Raw genomic sequence first — 24431 nt, 5'->3', positions numbered from 1 at the left:
ATAAAGTATATAATTCGTCTTACAATTTCTAAATATTATAGGGATGTAATAGAGTGTTTTTAAGAAATATATCAAACTCAAAAGTCAAAATAACTTTTTTAGGACTATATATATATATATATATATATATATATATATATATTTATTTATTTTCATTTTTATTTTGAAACAAAAAGATATCCAAATTTGAAGGCACAGGAGGTGGAGTGACCAATATAATAAGGGAAGTAGACCGTTGGTATTGGCTTTGCGAGTTTAGGGTGATGACAGCCTAGATTTTAGGCACAAAATATTAGTATCATTCATTCATCTCCCATTATGCTACTCTTTTGTCGTTTAGTTGCTCAGCACTTCATTTGTCTTCTTTCACTTTTTCTATACTCAAAAAAATTATAATAAAAAGAAATAAATACAAAATAATGGCTACCTTGCATTTTTAGTTCCTGGCCAGTAACTACCAAATGTTGTCCAGGCTGTCATGGTAAAAATTCATATGGACTTACTTTTCCACTTGCTAACTCTGGCTAAAGCTCATGGGTGCTTATGATTTCCATTTTTGTTGAAAAACAACTTATTATAAACAAAAATAATGAATGTTTCCAAAACTTTGCCCTGATTGATTTTTATTGCGAAAAAAGTTTTTTAATTTTAGAATAAAAAATAAAAAATATCGTTTGATAATGGTAATATTGTGAAAATGACTTTCAAAATAGTACCTATTTTTTAGTTTCTAAAATTAAAATTTATAAACATCTTTGATCCATTCATAAAAAATATTTCTTAATTTTATTATTTTTGTAATGACGACTTGATTAATGTTAATTTAAAAAAAATTATTTTTTTATTTTAAAGTACTTTGCTGTGCCAGTCTTATAATTATAAAAGTTTACTAATGATATTTCAATAACTAAAATCTACAATAAAATTATCAAAACACAATTTTTAATCAAAGTTTTTTTATTCTCTTATTTTTAAAATAATTGTTTTAGATTTAATTACAAACAACTTTAAAGAGTCACTATAACAACAAAACTAAAACTTTGATTTTTACCTTTATATATTCTTTTACATTTTGCATATTTCTACTTCAGTGCAATGAATCAGACATAAGTTGAGTTTGATAAGATCATTTTATGTAAAAGTACCGTCATAAGAATAGAGGCAATGTATTCTATCTTGAGAGACAATTTTTCATGAATCTTGAGCACTATAGAAAGAATAATATTGTTTTAAGAAAATAATGTCTAACACTGAGCTCGAATTTTTTATTTTTGCTATTATATGTTTTCATATGGTGCACTTTAACTTTGTATTATTTCATTTTTGATTTTTTGTGTGCCTGCATGAAACTTCACGTATTATTTAATCAATTTATTGAACATAGAGAACATATGATACACTTTAACTTTGAATTATTTTATTTTTTAATTCTTGTGTGCACGGTATGAAACTTCATGTATTATTGAATCAATTTATTGAACACATATTATCCTCTTAATGATTTTAATATCATTTTTCTAACATTCATGCCCGAACAAAAACCTAGTCCCCCCCCCCCTCCCCTCTTATATCAAATTTATTTTGAATGCGTCTCACTTTAATTCTGATTGAGTTGGAGTTTAAAAAATGGCCTCCTCTTTTTCTATTTTTAGTAATGTGTTATAAATTTTTTCGAAGTACTTCCATTGGTGGACCCAGGATTTTTATAATTGGGGGAGAAAATAAAATCTTAAAATCATAAGTATTATTAAGACTAATAAAATATGGAAAAAGTATTTGTCATTTTAAATGACATAAAATTATATCCTTTTAAGAGAAATATAGACAAATAATATTTTTTATTTGAAATTTAAATTAAAAAAAAAATCAACCACTCTCTCTCACATGATTTTTATTTTTTGTGTATATCTCTTTCCTAAAATAACATAACTTGTATCATTTAAAATGACAAACATCAAACCCTTGAACTATACTAATTATTATAAATGTTTTTTGGGGCTAACTATTAGTACTAATAGTCTATTATTATTAAAAAAATATTATTTTATATATAAAATACTAAATAAATTAAAGTTTATGGAGGGGCGGCCACCAATGCTAGCCCCTCCCTCGATCCACTCCTGGGTGCTTCTCCCTTTGTTTGGGTCATAAGTAGAGGTATAAATGAGTTAGTTGGTCTAACGCGGGCCTACGGCAGGCCAAATTCGGCCTATTATATATAGTCAAACAGAGTAGACCCAAACCTAAAAAAAATGTCTATTTAGAAAGCAAGCCATAAGCTTTCTTTTACATGTCGGGCCTATAGGCTATAGGCCGACCTATATCATATTATTTATTTTAAATTAAATAAATGAATTTATTTTTTTTATAATTTTGAATAATAAATTAATATTATTTTTTAAAAAATTAATTATTGAATGCCTAATAGGCTTAAACATGATAATAGGCCTGAGTCAATGTTTTTAATTTTTAAATATAGGTCACACTATAATTATAATTTGAGTTACACAAGGCTAACATACCAGGTCATCCAAAGTATTTTATACATGTATAACCTATTTAAGTCAAAGACCATGCTAGGCTAGCTCAGCCCATTTACACCCCTTATCAGAAAATAAACTTTTATTTATAAAGTGAATGCATAAACCTGTATTATTCTTTGCTTATTGAACTCAAACCATTGCTATAGTCAATTAAAATCTTAATTTATTTTGTATAAAATGACATATGGGTTTGTAAAAGGGTAATAATTTTCTTATGCGGTGGAAGATAGCTATTATCTCATATAGAGTCATTTATATAGGTGGGATCCACTTTCAGGAGGAGAGAAAATAAAATAAAATAAGACTCATCTTAAATTTATATTTGTATGAAATAAATTCTTTCATATATAACAAAAATAATAAATCTCTTTGAAAAAATGAGCGATATATTCTTACTATAAAAAAGTTCCACTATCTCTTTTTAAAAAGTTTTCAACATTGTTTCTTTATGATTTAATTGTAATTAAGTAGGTAATATATATTTTTAATAGTAAAAATACGTTTCCTCTTGTAAAATTATGTTAAGTGACGGTTTCAGACTGTACTTGTCATTTTTTTCCCATCTATCAGGCGCAATAAACTATTATAAAAAATATAAATTTTCATTATGGGTTTGTAAAGTTATGTTAAATGACAGTTTCAGCCTGTACTTGTCATTTTTTTTCATCTATCAGGCACAATAATTTATTATAAAAAATTAAAAAATATAAATTTGCATTACTATCTTATTACTTGCAGTTCAAAGTTAGAGAACATACGTTAAAACGTAATTTAAAATTTAAATATTTAATTTATTATAAATAATTCAAAATTTAATTATTCATTAATACATTAACAATTCATTAACATCTAATCACAACTTAAGTTTTATTTTTTATAACAGAATTTAGATTTCCGCATTCTTTTCGTTACAGATTGAAATTCCAAATATTTGAGGAAGAAAGAATTTGCGAACGGGAGTTTGTTAAAGCTTTGGAAAGTTGCATAAATTTAGTAATAAATAGCGGTTATCCTGTTTAGGTTATCCAAAAAAAAAAATAGAAAAATACTAGTAGATAATTGGATTTCTTGGAGTGTTTAGTAGAGGAATTTTTTTTTTATCCGTGAATCTCAATTTTTAAAAATATAATTTTTACATTCAATTTACGATAATATCTGAAAATTAAAAATTTAGAAAAATTCAGTTTTCCATAAATCTTAAAAAATGACTCGTACCAAATGGCCCAAAGTATGTTGACAGGATCCCTGACCACATGTAAAAAAATACATTATTAGTAGGGGGGGACAATCCACTTCGGTAATCTTTACTCTTTAAAAAACTAGTCTTCGACCGTCAATTTAGGATACTTTGAAAAAATTCAAAAAAAAATAAAAGGTTGTTCCTGTTTTATAATATTTTTTTTAAATAGAGGTTATCCTTTAGGCTGGACCTCGATTTTAAAATTATCACAGTAATAATTTGTTGAGATCAATATTTATCATATTATAAAAGATGATTTATCTTTCACATATATAAAAATATGTGAAGTTTATGTAGGGCCATATGAATAAAAGAAAAATAAAATTAAATATAAATACTTTTACATATATGTAGAAAATAATTTTATTTTTTGTAAAAGAAAAAATTAATCCTAATTTTGTATGGCTTAATCAAAAACGTTAGAGTCAGTTTTGTTTTCTTTTAAAATATAGTAATTTAATGGAAAAAAAGGTGTGTTATTTAAAATAGCACATCCTTTCATTCTCACAAAGATGTGGAACACACATTTTTAAAACTTTTTCCACCCATTCTCTCCTTTATAATTTATCTCTTTCTCTCAAGATGACACAACCTTGTATCATTTAAAATGATACACATTTCCCCAAATTTAATTGATGAATCGTCACAGTCAAAGAATAGATATTTATCCGTACGTTGATAATTTATTAGTGGCAGATTTTTCAGCGGATTTGGTCCCAAATATGTATCACCCGAGGTCATGTAGATTAGGGTTAGTTGAGTGGTTGATTTGTGATATTTGAGTTGGAGGAGTCCATAATGGGCGCGCCGAGAGCGTGAACTGAACTTACGTGTAATACTGAGGGACTCTCACTGCACAGGTGTCAATTTGACAGCTGTATACTAGTAACTGCCTTACCCATAAAACATTAAAAATCCTCCACTCCCAATCCAACCGACCGGTTGCTGTCACCGGCTCAACAGGTCATCCTTATCGCTTTCCCTCTGTCGTATATATATATATATATACTCCCTCTACCTCTCAACCTTCACCCTTCTCTCTGAGTCTCATAGCAGAGGCGAGGCACCCCCAGCCTCCGCAACACTGTATTATAATTCTTTTTGTTTTTTTAATATCTATTATATAGTTTTCGTTTTGGTTCGTTAGAAGAGGAGGAGGTTAGTTGCACAGATTTACTAGTTTCTTGACTTAACATTAATTCCATGGCTTCTGCAAAGAAAGACATGGATCGGATTAAAGGTCCATGGAGCCTCGAAGAGGACGAGGCTTTGAAGAAGCTGGTTCAGACTTACGGGCCTAGAAACTGGTCTCTGATCAGCAAATCAATTCCGGGACGATCCGGGAAGTCATGCCGGTTGCGGTGGTGCAACCAGCTGTCCCCGGAGGTAGAACACAGGCCTTTCACTACGGAGGAAGACGACGCTATCATCAGAGCGCATGCAAGGTTTGGTAACAAGTGGGCCACCATATCTCGCCTTCTCAATGGCCGCACCGACAACGCCATTAAGAACCACTGGAATTCCACCCTCAAGAGGAAATGCTCCGTCATCAACGATGCTCACACTGACCACCAGCCTCTCAAAAGATCCGCCAGTACCGGTGCGGGCACTGTCTCGGGTTTGTACTTGACTCCGAACAGCCCATCCGGATCCGATTTGAGCGATTCAAGTTTACACGTTATGTCTCCGACTCCGACGGAGGTTTTAAGACCGCTTGCGAGGAGTGTAACCCTGTTTCCCTCTCCTTCAACCCATCCTTTGGAAACTGCTTCTTCGGCCCCTGATCCACCCACGTCACTCAGCTTATCTCTGCCCGGATCCGATTCCTGCGGGTCTGGGCTTAACCAGGAGATCCAGCCAGCGCAGAGAAGTCAGGAGGGCGAGAAATTTAGTTACGAGAAGCAGTTGTCCAGCGCGGAGTTCTTGGCGTTGATGCAAGAGATGATTCGAATGGAAGTGACGAATTACATGTCTGGAGTTGAGCATAATGGTTTGTGTATGCAGACCGAAGACATTAGAAACGCTGTGGTCAAGCGTATGAGAATTGGCAGGGTCGAGTAGACCACCGAAGCCAAACTAGAGTATGAATTGCAGAGTAGACAAATGGTCTTTGTTTCACTTTTTTTCATTAGTTCAATTCCCCTTTCCTTTACACCAAAGAAGAAAAAATGTGATGATAATTTTTGTACTGCACAGATGAGTATAAGGGAGTTTCAGAAAGCGAGCATTTCAAATCCAATCTCAAATGAGAGCGAAAATGGAGACAAAAAAACAATGGTTTCTGTTTGTGGCAGAGATTGGACAGCCTGGACTTATTTTTTTATTTAGGATATGTTAACATTATTAAGTAAGGAAGTAACGATAAATAACTATAGTAGGAACGAATACAGTGCCTAATAACTGAGGAATGTATAGTCCAAGTTGTTAGCTGTTCCCCTTTTTCCTCTCTGAGAGAAGGAGAAAGATTTTGTTCTGCAATAGAAACTTGCTGGGCGAGAGTGGTCGAGTATGCCAAGGAATTTAAAGCATTTGATAAACTCGGACCACTGTGAGGCATGAATTTGAGAGTGAATTTTCTCATGGTTTTTTTTAATATGACATGATCATGGGAATTATAATCAGATATGACCATGAATGATCCATTTCGCTTGAATTTTAAGGCCAACCAACCACCAAAGTCTACGGATTGAACCGACTTAACGGATTGATCCATCTGCGAGAGAACCGTCACCACAATTTTTTCTAAGGATACGCCAAGTTTTTATTAGTATAATAACTAATATAAATATGTCATAAAAATATTGAAATGATTTCAGTGTGCCATTATGGTAAAGAATAGAAAATACTGAATTCTAGGAGTGGCAATAAAATTGCTTATCAGCTGCTCTTTCCAATGCTCATCGAACTCTATGTCAGGCTGTTACTCTTCGCGAAAAAAGACATTTGACTGCTGCAAGTTCTTTTTTTTTTCTTTTTTCTTTTGCAGCTTCCACAACAAAACACACAGCCTAACTTTAACGACGAAGAACTCGGTCTTACTTCTATACTTGTACACCTGTCAAAATGGCCCCAATTCCGTGGGTTATTCCTCAAGCCCCATCCTTGATTTTAACTTATCAGACCCATTTTATGTGAGTTCTTTTTTAAGTCTTAACTCACGTAGCTTCTTGAATAAATAAAAATAATGTGTAAATTATAAATACGAGGGTAGTTGGGTTTTTTTACCCTTATAACTCTTTATTATTAATTAATTACCGATTTGACCTTGATTATAAACTATTTCAAAAATTTAACCCCCTCAAAAAACATAACACCAATCTGCCCTTGTTTGACCGTTGACCACCAAGCCTACCCGGGTATTTTTTGAAAATTTTTGTCTACCCGGGTAGGGAGGAGTGTACCCGGGTATTGTTCTTCGCACTTGAGAAATTGCTTGAATTATTTACCCGGGTAGAGAGGGGTGTACCCGGGTAAATTTCGAGAATACAGATATTACTTTGTATTCCATCTATGTGGTGCAGAACTATACATGTTGGTTTCTCACTTTGAAGCTTGTTGGACTCGCTGTGTTCCGAGATTGTCCAGGAAGCTATTCAAACAATTATATGTATATCAGTAGAATGAAGCATGTAAATATAAACGAGTCAATTGTTAACACCCCTACTCACAGTGTCCCCTCGAAGAAATTTGATCATTAACCTATCTATTTTACTATAATTAGTCATCTGTGAGATTGGCATTTTGGATATAACGCTCTATAAGAAACACCAAAGATGTGCTCTTTACTTGTTCCCTCTCTCCCTTCAAGAACCTAACCATGCCCGAACACTCGTTCACCACTTCGCCAACCCATCACCGATTTCGTGGATCAAGGGTTACGCCACAAGCTTTCCTCTTCCACCTGTAGATCTGATGTTTAAGAAATTGCAAAAAGAAATTAACCCGGAAACTGAATGCAATAAAGCATATGTGTTGTACTTTACCACTCAACAGGTTATGATTATTTACCCGGGTACACCCCTATCTACCTGGGTACATAATTCAAAAAAATTTCAGATTCAAGAAATATACCCGGGTAGGGAGGAGTGTACCCGGGTAGGTAAAAATTTTCAAAATATACTCGGGTAGGTAGGGGTGTACCCGGGTAGGCTTCATGGTCAACGATCAAACAGGGGCAGATTGGTGTTATGTTTTCTGAAGAGGTTAAATTTTTGAAATAGTTTAAAAATAGGGTTAATTTGGTAATTAATTATTAAAAAAAGGCTATAGTGGTCAAAAAGCCGATGGTAGTTATATTTACTACCTCTTTTTATATATATGGGATAAGTTATTCTACTTATATTTTTTTTTTCTGTCTACCATTGCCTACTATTCTAAAACACTGTTGGATCAGAATTTAAAGAATAGAGAGAAAAATAAATGTTAATTAAGATTATGATCTAACGGTGTTTTAGAGTAGTGGACAAAAGTAGACAGAAAAAAGATAGGTAGAATAACCTATCCCTATATATATAATATGAAAAATGATATACTTATACTCTATTTTCGTTTATAATTTATTTCTTTGATTTTTGCTAATTTGACGGTTATAATTTATTAAAAAATAATAATTAATTAATAAATATGACTTAATAAATTATAACAGTTAGATTGATGAAAATCAACAGCTAAAATATAATTGTAAGTATAACCTTTCTTATTGACTTTATTTATAATTAAATTGTACATAATATTCTTTAAAAAGAGTCTCCCATGAGGATGGAGAAATTCATTCTGAACTAACACCCACCCAACCTCACCCAACAAGTTTTGTTCCATTCAAGGTGGGTCGGGTTAAATTCCTGCATGTAAGAGACAAATTACCAAGCCTCTTCAAAAGACACGGATACTAAAACCAGATAGTATTCTTCAGTCTTCCATCTCCGTTGTACTTAAGAAAAGGCTCACATGTAGCTCAACGAATATTCTTTTTCAGTAGGCCTTTTAGGTAAGCGTGTATTGGGCCTCAACATTTACACTTTTTATAATGCGGACAATAATTCGTCAACTAGGTTCTACGTTGCTTATTGACCACGTGCTGGTTCTGTTTGGAATATACGACAAAAAACGGAAATAGCTCAGGCTTTAGGGGATGTTTGATATGGGAGAAATTTCTATTTGTCCGAAAATCTCAATTTTTAAAAATATAATTTTTACATTCAGTTTACGATAATATCTGAAAAATTTAAAATTTTAAAAATTTCAGTTTCTCAAAAATCAAAAAAAAATCCGTGTACCAAACGACCGGTAAGCGTGTTTTGGGCCTCAACATTTACACTTTTTATAATGTGGACAATAATTCGTCAACTAAGTTCTACGTTGCTTATTGACCACGTGCTGGTTCTGTTTGGACAAAAAACGAAAATAGCTAAAGTGCGATTTATTCAAACTTTTTTTCTATATAAATTAACGTTTGTCTTTCAATTGTAGTCTATGCTTTATGACACACTCTCTTTTTTCAAAATTAGTAAATTTTCATACCATTTTAATCCTTGGCCTGCCAATTTGGAAAAAGATGTACCAACGAGGGTGTGATACTGAAGATTCACCCCAGATGTACCAACGACAGTGGTGCTGTATCAATTTCCAATTCGTTTAAGGAGATTTGGAACTATGATATATGTCCAAGTTCAATATTGAACGAATTTAAGAAGTTTAAGTGGTTCTATTTCATTATATTTTATTTATATATTAATTTCATTCATTGAATATTCGAGCAGATTGTCAATAATAAGCTAGAGAAAGATGAGGATGACGTCAAATTATCACGTTCCTTATGCCTCTCGTAATCTTTTGATATACATAAAAAGTTTAATAGTATATTATTTGACGATATTAACCGTATTTGAAATCCAACACATATAATTTAAAAAGAATATATCGAGCTGAAAATTAAAAAAATTATTTAAATTATATAAGTTTTTGGATCTAAATTTTAAAAATCATTCAAACAAAACCAGAATTTTTTGGATCTAAATTGATAGTTCAACCAATCAATTAACTAGTTACGCTTGAACTGGAACTCTCGTAAGTCTTACCAATTTTAATATTTGGTTTGGTATTTACAAAATTTATTGCATTTGAATGATAAATTAGTTCACATAAAACTAAGACATGGTTTTTACGTTTTTCTTTTTTCTTTTTATAAAAAAAGACATGGTTTTTACAATTTACAAGTTAGTCAATTATGTTTTTTCACGCAAATATAAACGCCAGTGTAAATGTAATCATGTAAGTACAAACTAACAAAAAGTACTTTGGCTTGTTAAAAAATTGGGGGTTTAAAATTTGTAAAGTTATTTTAGAAACATTTATCTAATATTCACTAAAATACATACAAAAAAGTGTGTGAAGTTCATATGGACCCATATGAAAAAAAAAATAAAAAAAAATAGGCCTCACATATTTTTATATATGTATTTTGATAAATATTAAATAAAATTATCTTAAATAATTTTAAAAACTTTAAATCCAATAATTAATGTAATGCACACAAACACCCCGTCTACAAAAATCGAGTGATAAATTAAATTCTTCTTTTTTTAAATGAAAAATAATCAAACGCTAAGCAATTTAACTACTGTTAGCTGAAGATTTGGGATTCACTTTTGTGGGGGATCATGAAGTCACCTTATTAATATTTTTTTTTTTCAAATGGTTATATATATTTTTTATTAATATTTCTTTTATGATTTACATTTATTTGTTTACTTTAAGCTCAACAATAGGCTTGGCATCATAACGAGTAGGGGTGTGTTATAACTCAAGCCGATCCCGCCCAATAGGGGTGAAAGTGGGCTGAAAGTGGGCTGGATTGGGCCAAGCTTTGTTTCAAAAAGTTCAAGTCTACGTCAAAAAATTTTAATTTGGCCTGACCCAAGCCTAGTATGAGTCTAACTGTTAGCCTGACTTAACCAATTTATAAAAAAATAAATGGTCTGACTTGTCCCGTTAGCCTGTTAATTTTTAACTTCCATGCAGAACCATGAATCAACTTTACAACTTTAGAAAGTACTCAAATTCTGTTGTTACAGCAAAAATCATAATTTTAACGTCTAAACAGAATCATGAATTATAACAAAACTCATACAATATGCATTTAATTCATTTTCAAAGACAAAATGCTCAAACTAAATAATATATATTTCATCAGATCCAACAAACAAATCCATACTATGTAAATTAAAATAACTACATGAATTCAACAAACACATCATGATGATTGTAATAAGTATAACATTTCTCAAAAATCTTTTAATATATTCATATACACAATCAAACATGTTGAGATGTTGATTCCTCCTATATAAGAAATAAAGTAAGATTTTTATTAAAATATAATCGAATATAATTAAGTTATAAATAATTGCAATTGATTAAATTTATATCTTTTGTTTTTTCTTCAAGGCATACTTATTCTATTTTATTTTATTTAAAATAAATAGTACAATATAGGCCGGCCTGTAAGTTTATAGGTCCGACCTTTTGAAAGTGGGCCTACGATTTTTTTATTAAACAGACTTTTCTATGACCCAAACCCGACCTATTATACAAATTATACTAGGTCAAGTATAACCTGATATAAGCCGAGTCGTGGGCCCTTGTAGACCGGCCCGGTCCAGTTTGACGCTAGCGCCCAGTATCATTAAGGATTAAAACGCTAACTTGCCTTGTGATGAAAATATTAATGGTATTCGTTCTGTTCAATGTTGTGTATATTTTAAGATAATTTTTTTTACCAAAAAAAAGAAGAAGATAAATGTATACAATAATAAATCATAATATTAAAATGATTTCATACCTGTGAGCTTTGAAAATAAATAATAATAATTGATGATTACGCTGAGAGTCCGAATCCGCGGTAATCTTACCAAATGAAGAAATAATAATAAGAAAAAGAAGAAAACCGCGGCAAGCCATCATTAATTATTAATTAAACCCCATGAGGTTTGAACTGACCATATATCCAATATATATTTATATACGTGCTTGCGATTTTGTGGAAACCAATCTAATTCATTGCTAGCAATGCACATCCTAGTCTTCCTCTTGGTCCTCTTGATTTCCCCATCTTCATTTGCAGCGACGGATACACTTCCAGAAGGCTCATCTCTTTCGGTTGAGAAACCAAGTGACACCCTGGTTTCAGCCAATGGTGACTTCTCGGCAGGTTTCTTCCAAGTGGGGGATAACGCTTTCTGCTTTTCCGTATGGTTCACAAGGTCCAAAGAACCCACCGTTATTTGGATGGCGAATCGAGACGAACCAGTCAACGGGAAATACTCAGAATTATCACTTTGGAGAAATGGCAATCTCGTTTTGTTCGATGCAGGAAGAACCACTATTTGGAGCACCGCCACCGTCTTCTCCCAATCGCAGCTGAAGCTCATGGACAACGGAAACCTCATCCTTGGCACTTTACAAGGCACTGTCCGTTGGCAAAGCTTTGACTCTCCCACAGACACCATTCTTCCTGGCCAAGCAGTTACAGAGCAAGCAAGCTTGGTTTCATCAAGAAGCACAACGAACTATTCCTCCGGTTTCTATAAACTTTATTTTGACAACGATAATGTTCTGCGCTTTCTTTTCAAAGGTTCTACACTATCCAGCGTGTACTGGCCAGAACCGTGGAAACTTCCGGTTGATGCACAGAGATCCACCTACAATGTAACAAAAATCGCTGTCCTAGATTCATTTGGCCATTTCACATCCTCTGATGGGTTCCAAATCTTTTCCACCGATTATGGCATGAAATTGTATAGACGACTCACGATGGATGCTGACGGTAACTTGCGTCTCTACAGCTTCAATGAGAACCACAAGATGTGGGAGGTATCATGGCAAGCCATTTCACAACCATGTACTGTTCATGGTCTTTGTGGAGCTAACAGCATGTGCACTTATGATCCCGTTTATGGCAGGACTTGCTATTGCCTGCAAGGATTTAAGGTTAAGAATCCAAACGATTGGACACTGGGGTGTGAGCCTGAATTTAACCCTGCTGATCTCTCTTGCAATCGAAGTGAATCTTTAGGTTTCCTCCATATTCTAAACACGGAATTATACGGCTATGATTGGAACGTAACAGCCGTTTCAAGCTTGAAGGAATGCCAAAATTTATGCTTGGAACTTTGTGATAACTGCAAAGGCATCCAACTCAAATTCAACGGCATCGGTACTTATAATTGTTACCCAAAAACAATACTGCTCAACGGTAGGGATTCGCCCAATTTTGATGGAGAGACCTATCTAAAGTTGCCAAAAGCGACTCTGCTCTCTTCCAACAAGCCTTTTAATAAGCATGCACCGTTGAAGTGTTCGGTTGGTTTGTCTCAACGACTGAATAGATTTTATCAGAAACCTAGAAGAAACTCCACATTGAATTTCTTGGTTTGGTTCGCTTGCGGGATTGGGGCTTTTGAGATGTCCATGATTTTCCTTGTGTGGTTCTTCTTGTTTAGAACCAACAAGCGACCTGATTTAGAAGATCAACAGAGGCACCTTCTTTCTGCTACAGGATTTCAAAGGTTCACGTATGCAGAGCTCAAAAGTGCGTCAAAGGGATTCAGTGAGGAGATTGGGCGAGGAGCGGGAGGGGTTGTGTACAAAGGGACATTATATGATCACCGTGTTGCTGCGATCAAACGTCTGGGTGAAGCTAATCAAGGAGAAGCTGAATTCCTAGCAGAAATAAGCACCATTGGCATGTTGAACCACATGAATTTGATTGATATGTGGGGATACTGTGTCGACGGGAAGCACAGGCTCTTGGTGTATGAGTTTATGGAGCATGGATCTTTAGCAGAGAATCTCTATTCCAATACCCTTGATTGGAAGAAGAGGTTTAATATAGCTGTAGGTACAGCGAAAGGTCTGGCTTATTTACACGAAGAGTGCTTGGAATGGGTTTTACATTGCGATGTGAAGCCTCAAAACATTCTCCTCGACTCTGATTTTCAACCCAAGGTAGCTGATTTTGGCTTGTCAAAACTTTTAAATAGAGATGAGCGTGCAGGCAGTTCTGCTTTTTCAAGAATAAGAGGAACTCGGGGTTACATGGCTCCCGAGTGGGTTTACAATCTTCGCATTACTTCTAAAGTAGACGTTTATAGCTATGGGGTTGTTGTGTTGGAAATGGTAACTGGAAAGAGCCCTATGGAAATCCACAGCCTTGAGAACAGTAACGGCATAGAGCAGCGTCGGTTACTGACGTGGGTGACTGACAAGATAAACAGTGCACCCACAAGCAAGTTTTGGATTGAGGAGATTGTAGATCCCAACTTGGAGGGCCGATACGTCATTTCGCAGGTTGAGATTTTGGTTAAAGTGGCTTTGCAATGTGTGAAAGATGACATGAATGAAAGACCGTCCATGAGCCAAGTGGCTGAGATGCTTCAGTCCCATGATAATGATAGAGTCTCCCCTCGTTAGTTATATCTTTTTTTTTTCCCCTTCATCATCCTTGTTTTGTATTTACACTGGGGGGTAGATAGGGGTTTTCTTCTTCTTCTTCTTGATGTGTTAAAAAAAATTAATTGTTTGATTATATATACTATTGTTTCTGATGAAAATATTATCTTAAACTAAGAATTAAGTTTTTTTTTTATCACAATAAAAATTGAACACATAACTTGATATAAATTATCGAAACCCATCACGATATAAGTTCTTTATGAACCCCAAAACTTATATATGATTTTCTCATTTCATTTTTAAATGGATATTTATTGTTCGTAGCTCTTCTATCATTCGGTGGTGATCCTTGGTAAGTCTCATAAAAAGATTGGTAAATTTCTTCATCTTTAAAAGAAACAACGTTAGATCCTAATGAAAACACACAATCTATTAAGAATTTAATATTTAAGAGTCTAATCAACATAGTTATGCATGTTTTCTTTCAACTATCCATATAAATTACACTAAATTATAGAAGGATTATTTCTTTACCAGAGTTCCCTATAGTTAGATATCGAATGAACTGTGCCTATAGCTATACTTTATCACCTAGAGACTTTTATATTTTTCTAGTGATATATGAATATTATGTTATGTGAATTTAACTCCACTAAAATAAAATTATTTTAAGGGAAAAGGTGAAAACTTATAATTAATGATGAAAAAGGAAAATATATTTCAACTATCTTATAATTTATTTTGTAGATATATACGTATATTCTTATAATTTTAATTATTAATTTTTCAAATCAATAGTTGCAATGTTATTTTTAAGTGATTCCTTCAGAGCTATATCCATATTATATATTCCATCAAAGCCGAAACGAAACTTCATTGGTGATATCTACTAAAAAAAAAAAACTTCGTTGGTAATAGACTATTACCAATTAATAGTAACTGTGAAGCACATGCCAAATAATCGAACGCAAAAAAAAATAAAAATTTAAAAAAATACTAGTCTCACAGATATTTTCTTTTAACTATTCACTTGTTTTTTCATCTTCCAATTTTTTCTTAAATTCGTCTTTTTCAATAAAGATTTGCAAAAAATATATTGTGTACCAGAAACATATTATTCCGATTGAATGCCCCAAACCTCCAACTGGGATAAGATTTATATATGGGAAAGACTCCATTCGAGAAGCAATAGCAAACGCGGGTCCCTACTATTTTTCGTCAAACAAATTTGAGTGCGGTTTCATTGAAAACCATGGGTCATTCGAAGCCAAATTAAGGTCAATGTGAGGGTGCTGTGATGATGTTATAATTATAATAAAATCAATGCCAACTAGCTTCCACACTATTTTATTGTTTACTAGTTCCTTTCTATCTATTTATATATGAGACTAATTTTATCAATAATATACGACATAATTTTATTTTTTATACTTAATATAAATATATAAACTCCATGTCGGATGATGTGAAATATATATATATATATATATATATATATATATATATATAAATCTCACATATTTTTATATATATAAAACATAATATTATTTCATATAATATAAATACTAATCCCTACCTTAACTCCACATAGGGGTGTTCATCAACCGATCCAAACCGATTCAAACTGCGGAGACCGAACCGAAAAACCGAAACCGAAAAACTCCAAACCGAAAAAAACCCGCAAATTTTAATTGGATTGGATTGGATTGGTTTTCGGATGGGTTGATGAAAACCGATCCAATCCAAACCGATCCAATATATTAATTCTCCTCTACCTACTTGGGTCATTCCCCAATCATAGCCCAAAAATTTCTTAACCCAAGACCCATCAACTAAAACCAAGAAAAAAACCTAACCTAATCACATCTCATCAACAAAATTTCATTTGTGTAGAGCTTCTTTCATATCTCATTGTCCAAAAAAAACTATATTATCTTTTACTAATGTTTTTGTATTTCCAAAAAAAAAAATTACAAAGCCAATATATACAAAAGATGTTATTTGCACAATAATCAGGAAATAAATTTTAGGATTTTCAAAAAACCGAAAACCGATCCAATCCAAACCAAGAAAAATTGGATTGGATCGGATCGGATTTGAAAAAAAATCCAAATCGAATGGATGATTACATAATCAAACCGAAGAGATTGGATCAGATGATTCTTGCTTCAAAAACTAATCCAAACTAGACTGCGAGCACCCCTAACTCCACATAATCCATCGGAGCCGTGCGTGCAACCAATGCAATGTATTGGTATAAACATTTTATTATCAAATAATTTGTTTTCAGAATTGGCATGCCCTACTGCCTATAGCAACTTGGCAAGTGCCATGGCTTATTATATGCTTGAGTTAGTGAGGTTGATCAAGTTTTTGGGCTAGGCAATGAAATCCATACCAGACAAATGGGGAATGATAAAATTATGAACGCCACAGTACGTAGTACAATGTCACACATTCATCCATTTTATTTTATTTTTTTGCTTGGATCGACTTTCACGAGAGCTAGCTTGCTATTTTTGTCAACACTTAGACCCATCCTTCTTCTAAACCGCCAAGTCCACAGTTTTATACAACTTGTATTATTTATGCCACGTGTCTTTCACTTTTATATGACTCAGTTCCCCTCTCTATGTCTGTACTATGTAAGCAAAGCAACTAGAGTTATAATATTATGGTATTCAGGGTTTAAACTAAGGCCATCAAAGCCATATCGACCACTTGTGTGTTCGTGCTTAGACACGGATTTTATTTTATGATATTCCAAGCTCTTTTATAAGCTAAGTTCTTGTATGTTCCGAAAGTATTATACTCAATACTGTAAAGGATATTCTATAATTATACGGATAGCTAGAATAAATTTAAAATATTATTAAATAAAAGTTAAATCAAATTATAGTGGTAAAGGATATTACTTTTATTATCCCTTATTTTATTGTAAAAGATAATTTTTTTTTTATCCGGGAATCTCCATTTTTAAAAATATTATTTTTACATTCAGTTTACGATAATATTCGAAAATACAAAATTTAGAAAAATTCAGTTTCCCAAAAATCCTGCAGAATTCCGTGTACCAAACGCCCCCTAAAATTTATCTTTGGGAAAACTTCAAACACTCAAGTTTAAGTGTAAATAATTCAATATTTCTAGGAGGAGGTAAGTGATTTTGAAAAAATTTATGGTGGAGTTTTAAAAATTTTCCTTTATCTTTTGATGGTACAAATAAAGAAAGAAAAAAAAAAGCATTGGAAAAGTGCTCACACAAGTACGCATGTGGGAGTCTCGTATAATAGTAGGCCGCTCACTTTGTCACCTCTAATCACAACCATCCATTACGGTTCAATTGTAATTTATCATGATTCGTACAATGAAAAGTTACTTTAATTAGTAACCATTGATACATGAACAGATGGTTGCGATCTAAGACATAATAAGGTCATATCAAAATTTCACATGAGGTGATCCTGATTCCTGATCTAGTCAAGTATTTATTTTATTTTTATTTTATACATCAGTTTATTAATTATCCAATTGATATAATTTGAGCACTGTTAGATTCATTTTAAAAGGCAATTCATCATTTTTTATATTCTCAAAACTTAAACTCGAGTCCTCGAGTCTTCTAAGTAAGGGGAACAAACATTCCTTACCACTTTAAAAGATTCTTTATGGTTGTTATCAAAAAAAAAAAAAAAAAAGATTCTTTATGGCTCACATTGTGTGATAGGGTTCACAATGAATAAATCTTTTAAATATAAAAAATAAAGTGAAAATAAAGTTGATATTCATATAATTATTAAAAAATAACAATAACTAACATGAGGATGAGTTTTGGGGAATTAAGAGTCTGTTTGATTTATGTTTTGTAAAACAGTTTTTTAATTTTCGGAAAAAAAAATAAAAAAACTCGTTTGGTAATACCTGTTAAAAAATATTTTGAAAACTATAACTGTTTTTTTGTTTTTAAAATCAAATTTAGAGAACATGTCTGAGTTGTTTTTGTTTTCTGTTTTGCTTTTTAACTTTCAAAAAGAAAAAAGGATAGAAAACAATCCATAACTATTTTACAAAACAGTTTTAAGAACAAAAAAATCAGAACACAATCAAACATGCCCTAAGATTTTAAAAGCTTAATTACCAAGTTTTCATATAATCAGGATATGGCAAACCCAATACGTTAGCAAATTAACTAAAAAAAATGGTGATGAGATTTAACATAACATTAAACATTATCATTTTGTAACATAAAAAAAACAAAAATTAAGAATGTTTCACAGAAGTTTTTTTTTTTTTTTTAAAGGCAACTTAGTCGTTACCTTTGAAAAAACAACAATAAAAGTATGCTGAGGGCTGAGGCTGCTTTATCCAAATTTTAATGTCAAAGAACTCAATGAAACTAGAATCTCCTGTGGAAGCAATGGGAAAATGTGTAAGGATAATCAATAAAAATCTGCAAAGCAAAATTAAAAAAAAAAAAAAAAGGTACTGGTAAAGGAAGACAAGTAGGAGAAATAATTTAGTAATTTAAATAGTTAAAATTTAACTTTCACACGATAAATTTTGATTCATTTACGCAGATGCGAATAAATATTTCCAATCCCATTAACAATTTTTTGTTCTTAAGTATCCTTTATACTTGAGAATGATTTTTTTTTTTGGAGTTAACTCAACCCTAATTATTTTTTCGAGGCGAGTTGGCTTTCCTCGATATTCCCACAAGCTTCGACTCTTTGAGTAGTCAGCTATGAGACTAATCTGTATGTGGGCATTGAACCGAGACATTTCTTTTTCACTTACTTAACTCCCTTGCTACCAACTGAGTTACCATCGTCAGATATAATTTTTTATTTCTTATACTAATTGTGTGAAACTTTTATTATTGCTTTACTTTTAAAAAAAGGTAATAGGGATATCTTTTTAAAGGATATAATTTGTGTTCTTTTAATATCTTATATTATGTCTTACTAGTAAAACATAATTATAATACGAAAAGTTATTTTTTTTCACTTTACATATGAAAAAAAATAACTTTTTGTATTAAACCAATAAAACATAACGTAAGCAAGGCATACCTTTTTCACTTAAAAAAATCTTCATGACAGTAAACACCACCTTATCAGCAGGTGGATAAGATGGTCTTGTGAAGTTGTTATGAAGTTTCAATTTTTTTGGGTTAAAGATGTTTCATCGGAAAAGTGAAATTCTATTCATATCAACTGACGAGTGAGGCAATATGTTTGGACCATACAGTTATATGCGTACCAGAAACATATTTTCCGATTGAGTGCCCAAAACATCCCTCCAACAGGGATAAGATTGAAGGGAAAGACTCCATTCTAGAAGCAATGGTAAACGCTGGTCCCCACTATTTTTCGTCAAACAAATTTGAGTGCGATGGTTAATTGAAATCGTGCGTCATTGAACGCCATATTAAGGTCAATCTGAAGGTGCTGTGATGCTGTTATAATTATAATAAAATCAAGGCCAACTAGCTCCCGCAACACTATTTTATTGTTTGCTAGTTTCTCTCCTTTTATGTATTCTCCTTAATTCCACATAGGCCACTGGAGCTATGCAAGCGATATAAAGTAGGGAATACACTTATTTATTTATTATATGAGATAAAATTATTTTATGTACATACTCAAAAGTTAATAAAATCTGATTATTTTCTTTCTCTTTTTTTCTTAGTAAGTTCTACTTTTTTTTATATGCATGAGACAAAATTTTCTCATATAATATGAAAAATCATATTCCTTACAATGTATTGCTATAAATATTTTATCATCGAATATGTTTTCCGAATTGGCATGCCCTGCTGCCTATAGCAACTTGGCAAGTGGCATGGCTAGCTTATAATATGCTTGAATAAGTGAGGTTGGTCAATTTTTTTGGCTATGCTATTTTTGTCAATACTCATCTTCTAAAACGCCAAGTCCGTAGTTTTTTTTTTTTTTTTTTTTTTTTTTTTTAACAACTTTTGGTACTATTTATGCCATGTGTCTGTGACTTTTATATAACTCGGGACAAGAAATAGACACTCGATCCCTCCCCGCCCCCTTCCCTCTCTATGCCTGTAAGCAAAGCAACTAGAGTTATTATAGTTAAAATGTTATGGTATTGGGGGTTTAAGGCCATCAAGCTTACTCGAAAAGCCATCTACCATGTGATAGTCGAAGCAAAAAACATGGACGAATGTGTGACATTGATACTACTGTACGGCGTTATGTGCCTTAAATTTGCAGCATATGTTGAGTCTTGAGGAATTGACATTTTAAAAGCTTATCAAGTTTTCACCCTAAACCCTGATATAAAAAACATAAAATTAAGAAAGTTGCATACAAGTTAAAAAAAGGACAACGTAGTTTACCTTTGAAAAATCAACGATAATACTAAGATGAGGCTGTTTTATCCAAATTTTAATGTCAAAGAACTCAATGAAACTAGAATCTCTTGCGGAAGCAATGGGAAAATGCGTAATGAGAATCAATAAAAAAATTGCAAAGCAAAACTCAAAAAAATAAATAATAAATGAGAAGTAATGAAGAAGTTTCTGGTAAAGGAAGACAAATTGGAGAAACAATCTAGCAATTTAACTAGTTAAAATGTTAACATTCTGTTATCAAAAAAAAAAAAAAAAAATGTTAACATTCACACGATAAGTTTTTATTCATTTATGCAGATGGGAATAAAAATTTCCCTTCCCATTAACAATTTTTTGTTCTGAAGTATCCTTTATACTTGAGAATTATTTTTTATTTCTTATACTAATTGTGTGAAACTTTTATTATTACCTTACTTTTTTAAAAAAAATCTTCATGATAGTAAACACCACCTTAGAAGAAAAACATCAGGGGATAAGCAGGTGGATAAGATGGTCTTGTGAAGTTGTGATGAAGTTTCAAGTTTTTTGGGTTAAAGATGTTTCATCGGAGAAGTGAAATTCAAATCATAATACTGACGAGTGACGGCAATATGTTTGGGCCTTAGAGTTATATGGGCTGGACCCTCCCTCAATTTATATTGGTTGTTGATGAATTATAAACTATCTCTTTGGGCCTACATGATAATTAATTGTCTTTGTCTTGTTTAAAAATTATGGCCTTTTTTTTTTGGTACATAAAATTATGGCCTTTTTAATGAAGTAGGACCGGGAAGGCACTTGTGGAATGGATTACTATAATATGCCCACAAAAAAAAAAAGTATGTATGGCATAAATTTTTTGGTATATTATTTGTTTTCTAGTTTTCAATGATATAACCTATAGAATAATGGTCACTCTCTTGTACGACCTCGTCCTTCTAGAAAAAACTTCTACCTACCGCGCAATTCTTGCAATTGTATGGTAGCCTCAAAAGAAACTGGAAGATTCCCTCTTGCGACTGCACAATCCTAGAACCTGTTTAGTTTCTAGAAAATGATCATGCTATAATAGGTTATCAACTTATCATGCTTTTAAGGTGCACTCTTCCACTTAAAGAGCATATTAATCAGATTAATTTTACAGATCTTAGTATTTGTAAGTTTACATTTATAGAATCTGCTAAATGAGGTGGTGATACATACAGACAGCTCAAATACAGTGAATTTTAGTAATTATTTGCCTCAAAAGCAACCACAGAGGTTTAGCAGCCCGAGCAGCATCCTACAAAAAACGGTAACAGTATTATATGTTGGACACGAATTGTTGTTATGCAAATAATCAATAAACCAGGAAACAACTCGCTGTTTTTGTACAAATGCCATTGCTAACAAAGTGTCAATCATTTTCATGCCTTTGTAGCATCTCCACAACTTGCCTCATGGTTGGCCTTGCATCTTTATCTTCTTCTACACATTGTAAAGCGACTTCAACTAAAATTTCCAATCTATCCGAGTTAAATTTCCATCCTATAAAAGGGTGTACTATCTGCTTCAACCACGAGGCCTTTGAGGATGCATTAGCCCTTTTCTCTCTCACCCATATAACCAGCCGCCAGTGCTGCTTCGCTTCTGTACCATCAACTCCTTGAACTCCCATTGTGGGGCTCTTTCCAGTCAGCATCTCAAGGACCACAATTCCGTAGCTATAGACATCTACTTTGGAGGTGATTGACAAATTAAAAACCCACTCAGGAGCCATGTAACCTCTGGTGCCTCTTATGCGTGAGAAATTTGAATTGTCAGGGTCATTTCTGTTTAGTAGCTTGGAAAGGCCAAAATCTGCTACCTTAGGTTTATAACTAGAATCCAGAAGTATGTTTTGAGGCTTTACATCACAGTGCAAAATCCACTCCAAGCATTCTTCATGCAAATAGGCTAGACCTCTTGCCATACCCAATGCAATGCTAAACCTTCTATTGAAATCCAGGGCACTGGACACAAGGTTTTCAGCCAATGAACCCTTCTCCACGTACTCATATACCAATAGCCTGTGCTTGCCCTCCGCGCAATATCCCCACATTTTGATCAAGTTCATGTGATTAAGCCTTCCAATGATGCTTATTTCATCAAGAAATTCATCCTCTCCTTGATAAGCTTCTCTAAGTCTCTTTATTGCCACAACTCGAAGATCTGACAATTCACCTTTGTACACAATCCCTGCAGCGCCTCTTCCAATCTCCTCGCTAAAACCTCTAGATGCCTTTTTCAGCTCAGAGTAACCATATTTTCTAAACCCAGTGCCTACGGGAAGGTACCCTTGTGCGTATGCATCAGACTGTCCTCCAGTTCTTACCAAGAAACAACAAACCAAAAGGATACACATCATCTCCAGCACTCCTGAAGCGCTAGCAAACCATAGCAGGAGCCTCAGTTTTCCATCTTCGTAGCTTGTTCTATACGTTCTATCTAGCAATATTGTTCCGCTGGAATCACAAAGGGTATTATTTGATTCTTCAAACAATGCTTCAGGCAGAGTGAACTGTAGGAAACCTGCAGGCACTTTCAAGTAGATATCTCCAAGGAAATCTGGTGAACGATACCCATTTAATAACATAGTTTTTGGGTAACAATTAAAATGTCCGCCGCTGGTATTAAATTTATACTGGATGCCTAGGCAGTTGCAGGATTGCAGACAAAGCTTCAAGCATTCGTGAAAAGTGTAATTTGGGAAAAATCCAGAATCATAACCATAGAAATCAGAATTGGGCACGCGAAGAAAGTAAGACCCAGTATCACTTTTGTTGCAAGGAGAATTGTATATGGGTTCACATCCCTGAGACCAATCACTACCATTCGTGGGTTTATAACCTGGAAGGCAAGAACATTTCCTTCCGGAACCTGCAGGATCATAGGCACACGTGCTGTTAGCACCACATATGCCATGAATTGTACAAGGATTTGATATGGCTTGCCAAGACACATACCACTCCTCTGTCCCATTTTTTCGGCTGTAGACTCGGACATTGCCATCATAATCAAGGGTTAATCTTCTTTGAAGTACAGAACCATAATCAGATGTTGTGAAACCAAGATTATCTGATGAACTGAAATTTCCAAAAGAATCAAGCACTGCAATCCTACTTGCATTGTAAGTACTCCTTCCTGCTTCCCAGCTCACCAACCAAGGAGCCGGCCAATAAATACTAGAAATTTCAGGGCCATTATAAAGAAGGCTAATAACATTGTCGTTGTCAAAAAACATATTATAAAAACCTGAGGAATGGTTACTATCACTTCTTGACGAGATGAGCTTTGTAAACCTGGTGAGTTGTTGTTGAGGAAGAAGAGTATCTGTTGGGAAATCAAAACTCTGCCACAAAGTGACGCTTCTGCTAGTTCCCGTCTCTCGTAGAACAAGGTTACCAGTGTTGCTAAGAACCAACTCCACGGATGAGGGTGAAGAAGTTTGCGTGGACCAAACGACGAATTCACCGGCATCTTCTAGAAGAAGATTACCGGTTTTAAGAAGGGAGAGTGTTGAGCGCTTACCGTTTACCGGTTGGTCGCGGTTTGCCATCCAAACGACGGTGGGGTTTAGGGTGAACCAGACGGCAAAGCAGTAGGCATTATCACCGACGGCGTTAAAGCCAGCGGAGAATATACCGTTTTGTGAAAGGAGAACATCTGGTTTCTCCACTGACAGGGATGAACCCTTACGGAGAACGTGGAGTGCTGAACATGAAACGAGAAGAGAAGAAATTGAAGATAAGAACAGTAACGAAAACGCCACGCGCATGAATTCCATGACAACTTCGAGAGGACTAGGAATGGA

General features: G+C 33.4%; 3 protein-coding genes across 3 annotated transcripts; 2 read left to right on the top strand and 1 right to left on the bottom strand.

Annotated features, from left to right (window-relative positions):
• Nucleotides 1-4848: 4848 nt before the first annotated feature.
• LOC133289806 (transcription factor MYB44-like) lies at nt 4849-6085 on the top strand. The gene has a single exon (XM_061487809.1). The coding sequence runs from the start codon at nt 4987-4989 to the stop codon at nt 5842-5844; it is 858 nt and encodes a 285-aa protein (XP_061343793.1). The 5' UTR covers nt 4849-4986; the 3' UTR covers nt 5845-6085.
• Nucleotides 6086-11847: 5762 nt separating this feature from the next.
• Nucleotides 11848-14253, top strand: LOC133289805 (putative receptor protein kinase ZmPK1). The gene has a single exon (XM_061487808.1). It carries the CDS (start codon nt 11851-11853, stop codon nt 14251-14253), a length of 2403 nt encoding a protein of 800 aa, XP_061343792.1. The 5' UTR covers nt 11848-11850.
• Nucleotides 14254-21995: 7742 nt separating this feature from the next.
• LOC133289808 (putative receptor protein kinase ZmPK1) lies at nt 21996-24191 on the bottom strand. The gene has a single exon (XM_061487811.1). It carries the CDS (start codon nt 24174-24176, stop codon nt 21996-21998), a length of 2181 nt encoding a protein of 726 aa, XP_061343795.1. The 5' UTR covers nt 24177-24191.
• Nucleotides 24192-24431: the final 240 nt, after the last annotated feature.

The sequence above is a fragment of the Gastrolobium bilobum genome, unplaced genomic scaffold (genome assembly GCF_033153095.1).
Source record: "Gastrolobium bilobum isolate Gb01-03AN ecotype WA unplaced genomic scaffold, APGP_CSIRO_Gbil_v1 utg15469, whole genome shotgun sequence".
Lineage (NCBI taxonomy): Eukaryota > Viridiplantae > Streptophyta > Magnoliopsida > Fabales > Fabaceae > Gastrolobium > Gastrolobium bilobum.
Note: the sequence above shows the minus strand (reverse complement) of the source record. Positions and strands in the feature narration are given on the sequence as shown.

What these genes read in the sequence shown, in the direction of transcription:
- LOC133289806 (XM_061487809.1), top strand. Translation starts at nt 4,987, where the DNA reads ATGGCTTCTGCAAAGAAAGACATGGATCGGATTAAAGGTCCATGGAGC.
- LOC133289805 (XM_061487808.1), top strand. Translation starts at nt 11,851, where the DNA reads ATGCACATCCTAGTCTTCCTCTTGGTCCTCTTGATTTCCCCATCTTCA.
- LOC133289808 (XM_061487811.1), bottom strand. Translation starts at nt 24,176, where the DNA reads ATGGCAAACCGCGACCAACCGGTAAACGGTAAGCGCTCAACACTCTCC.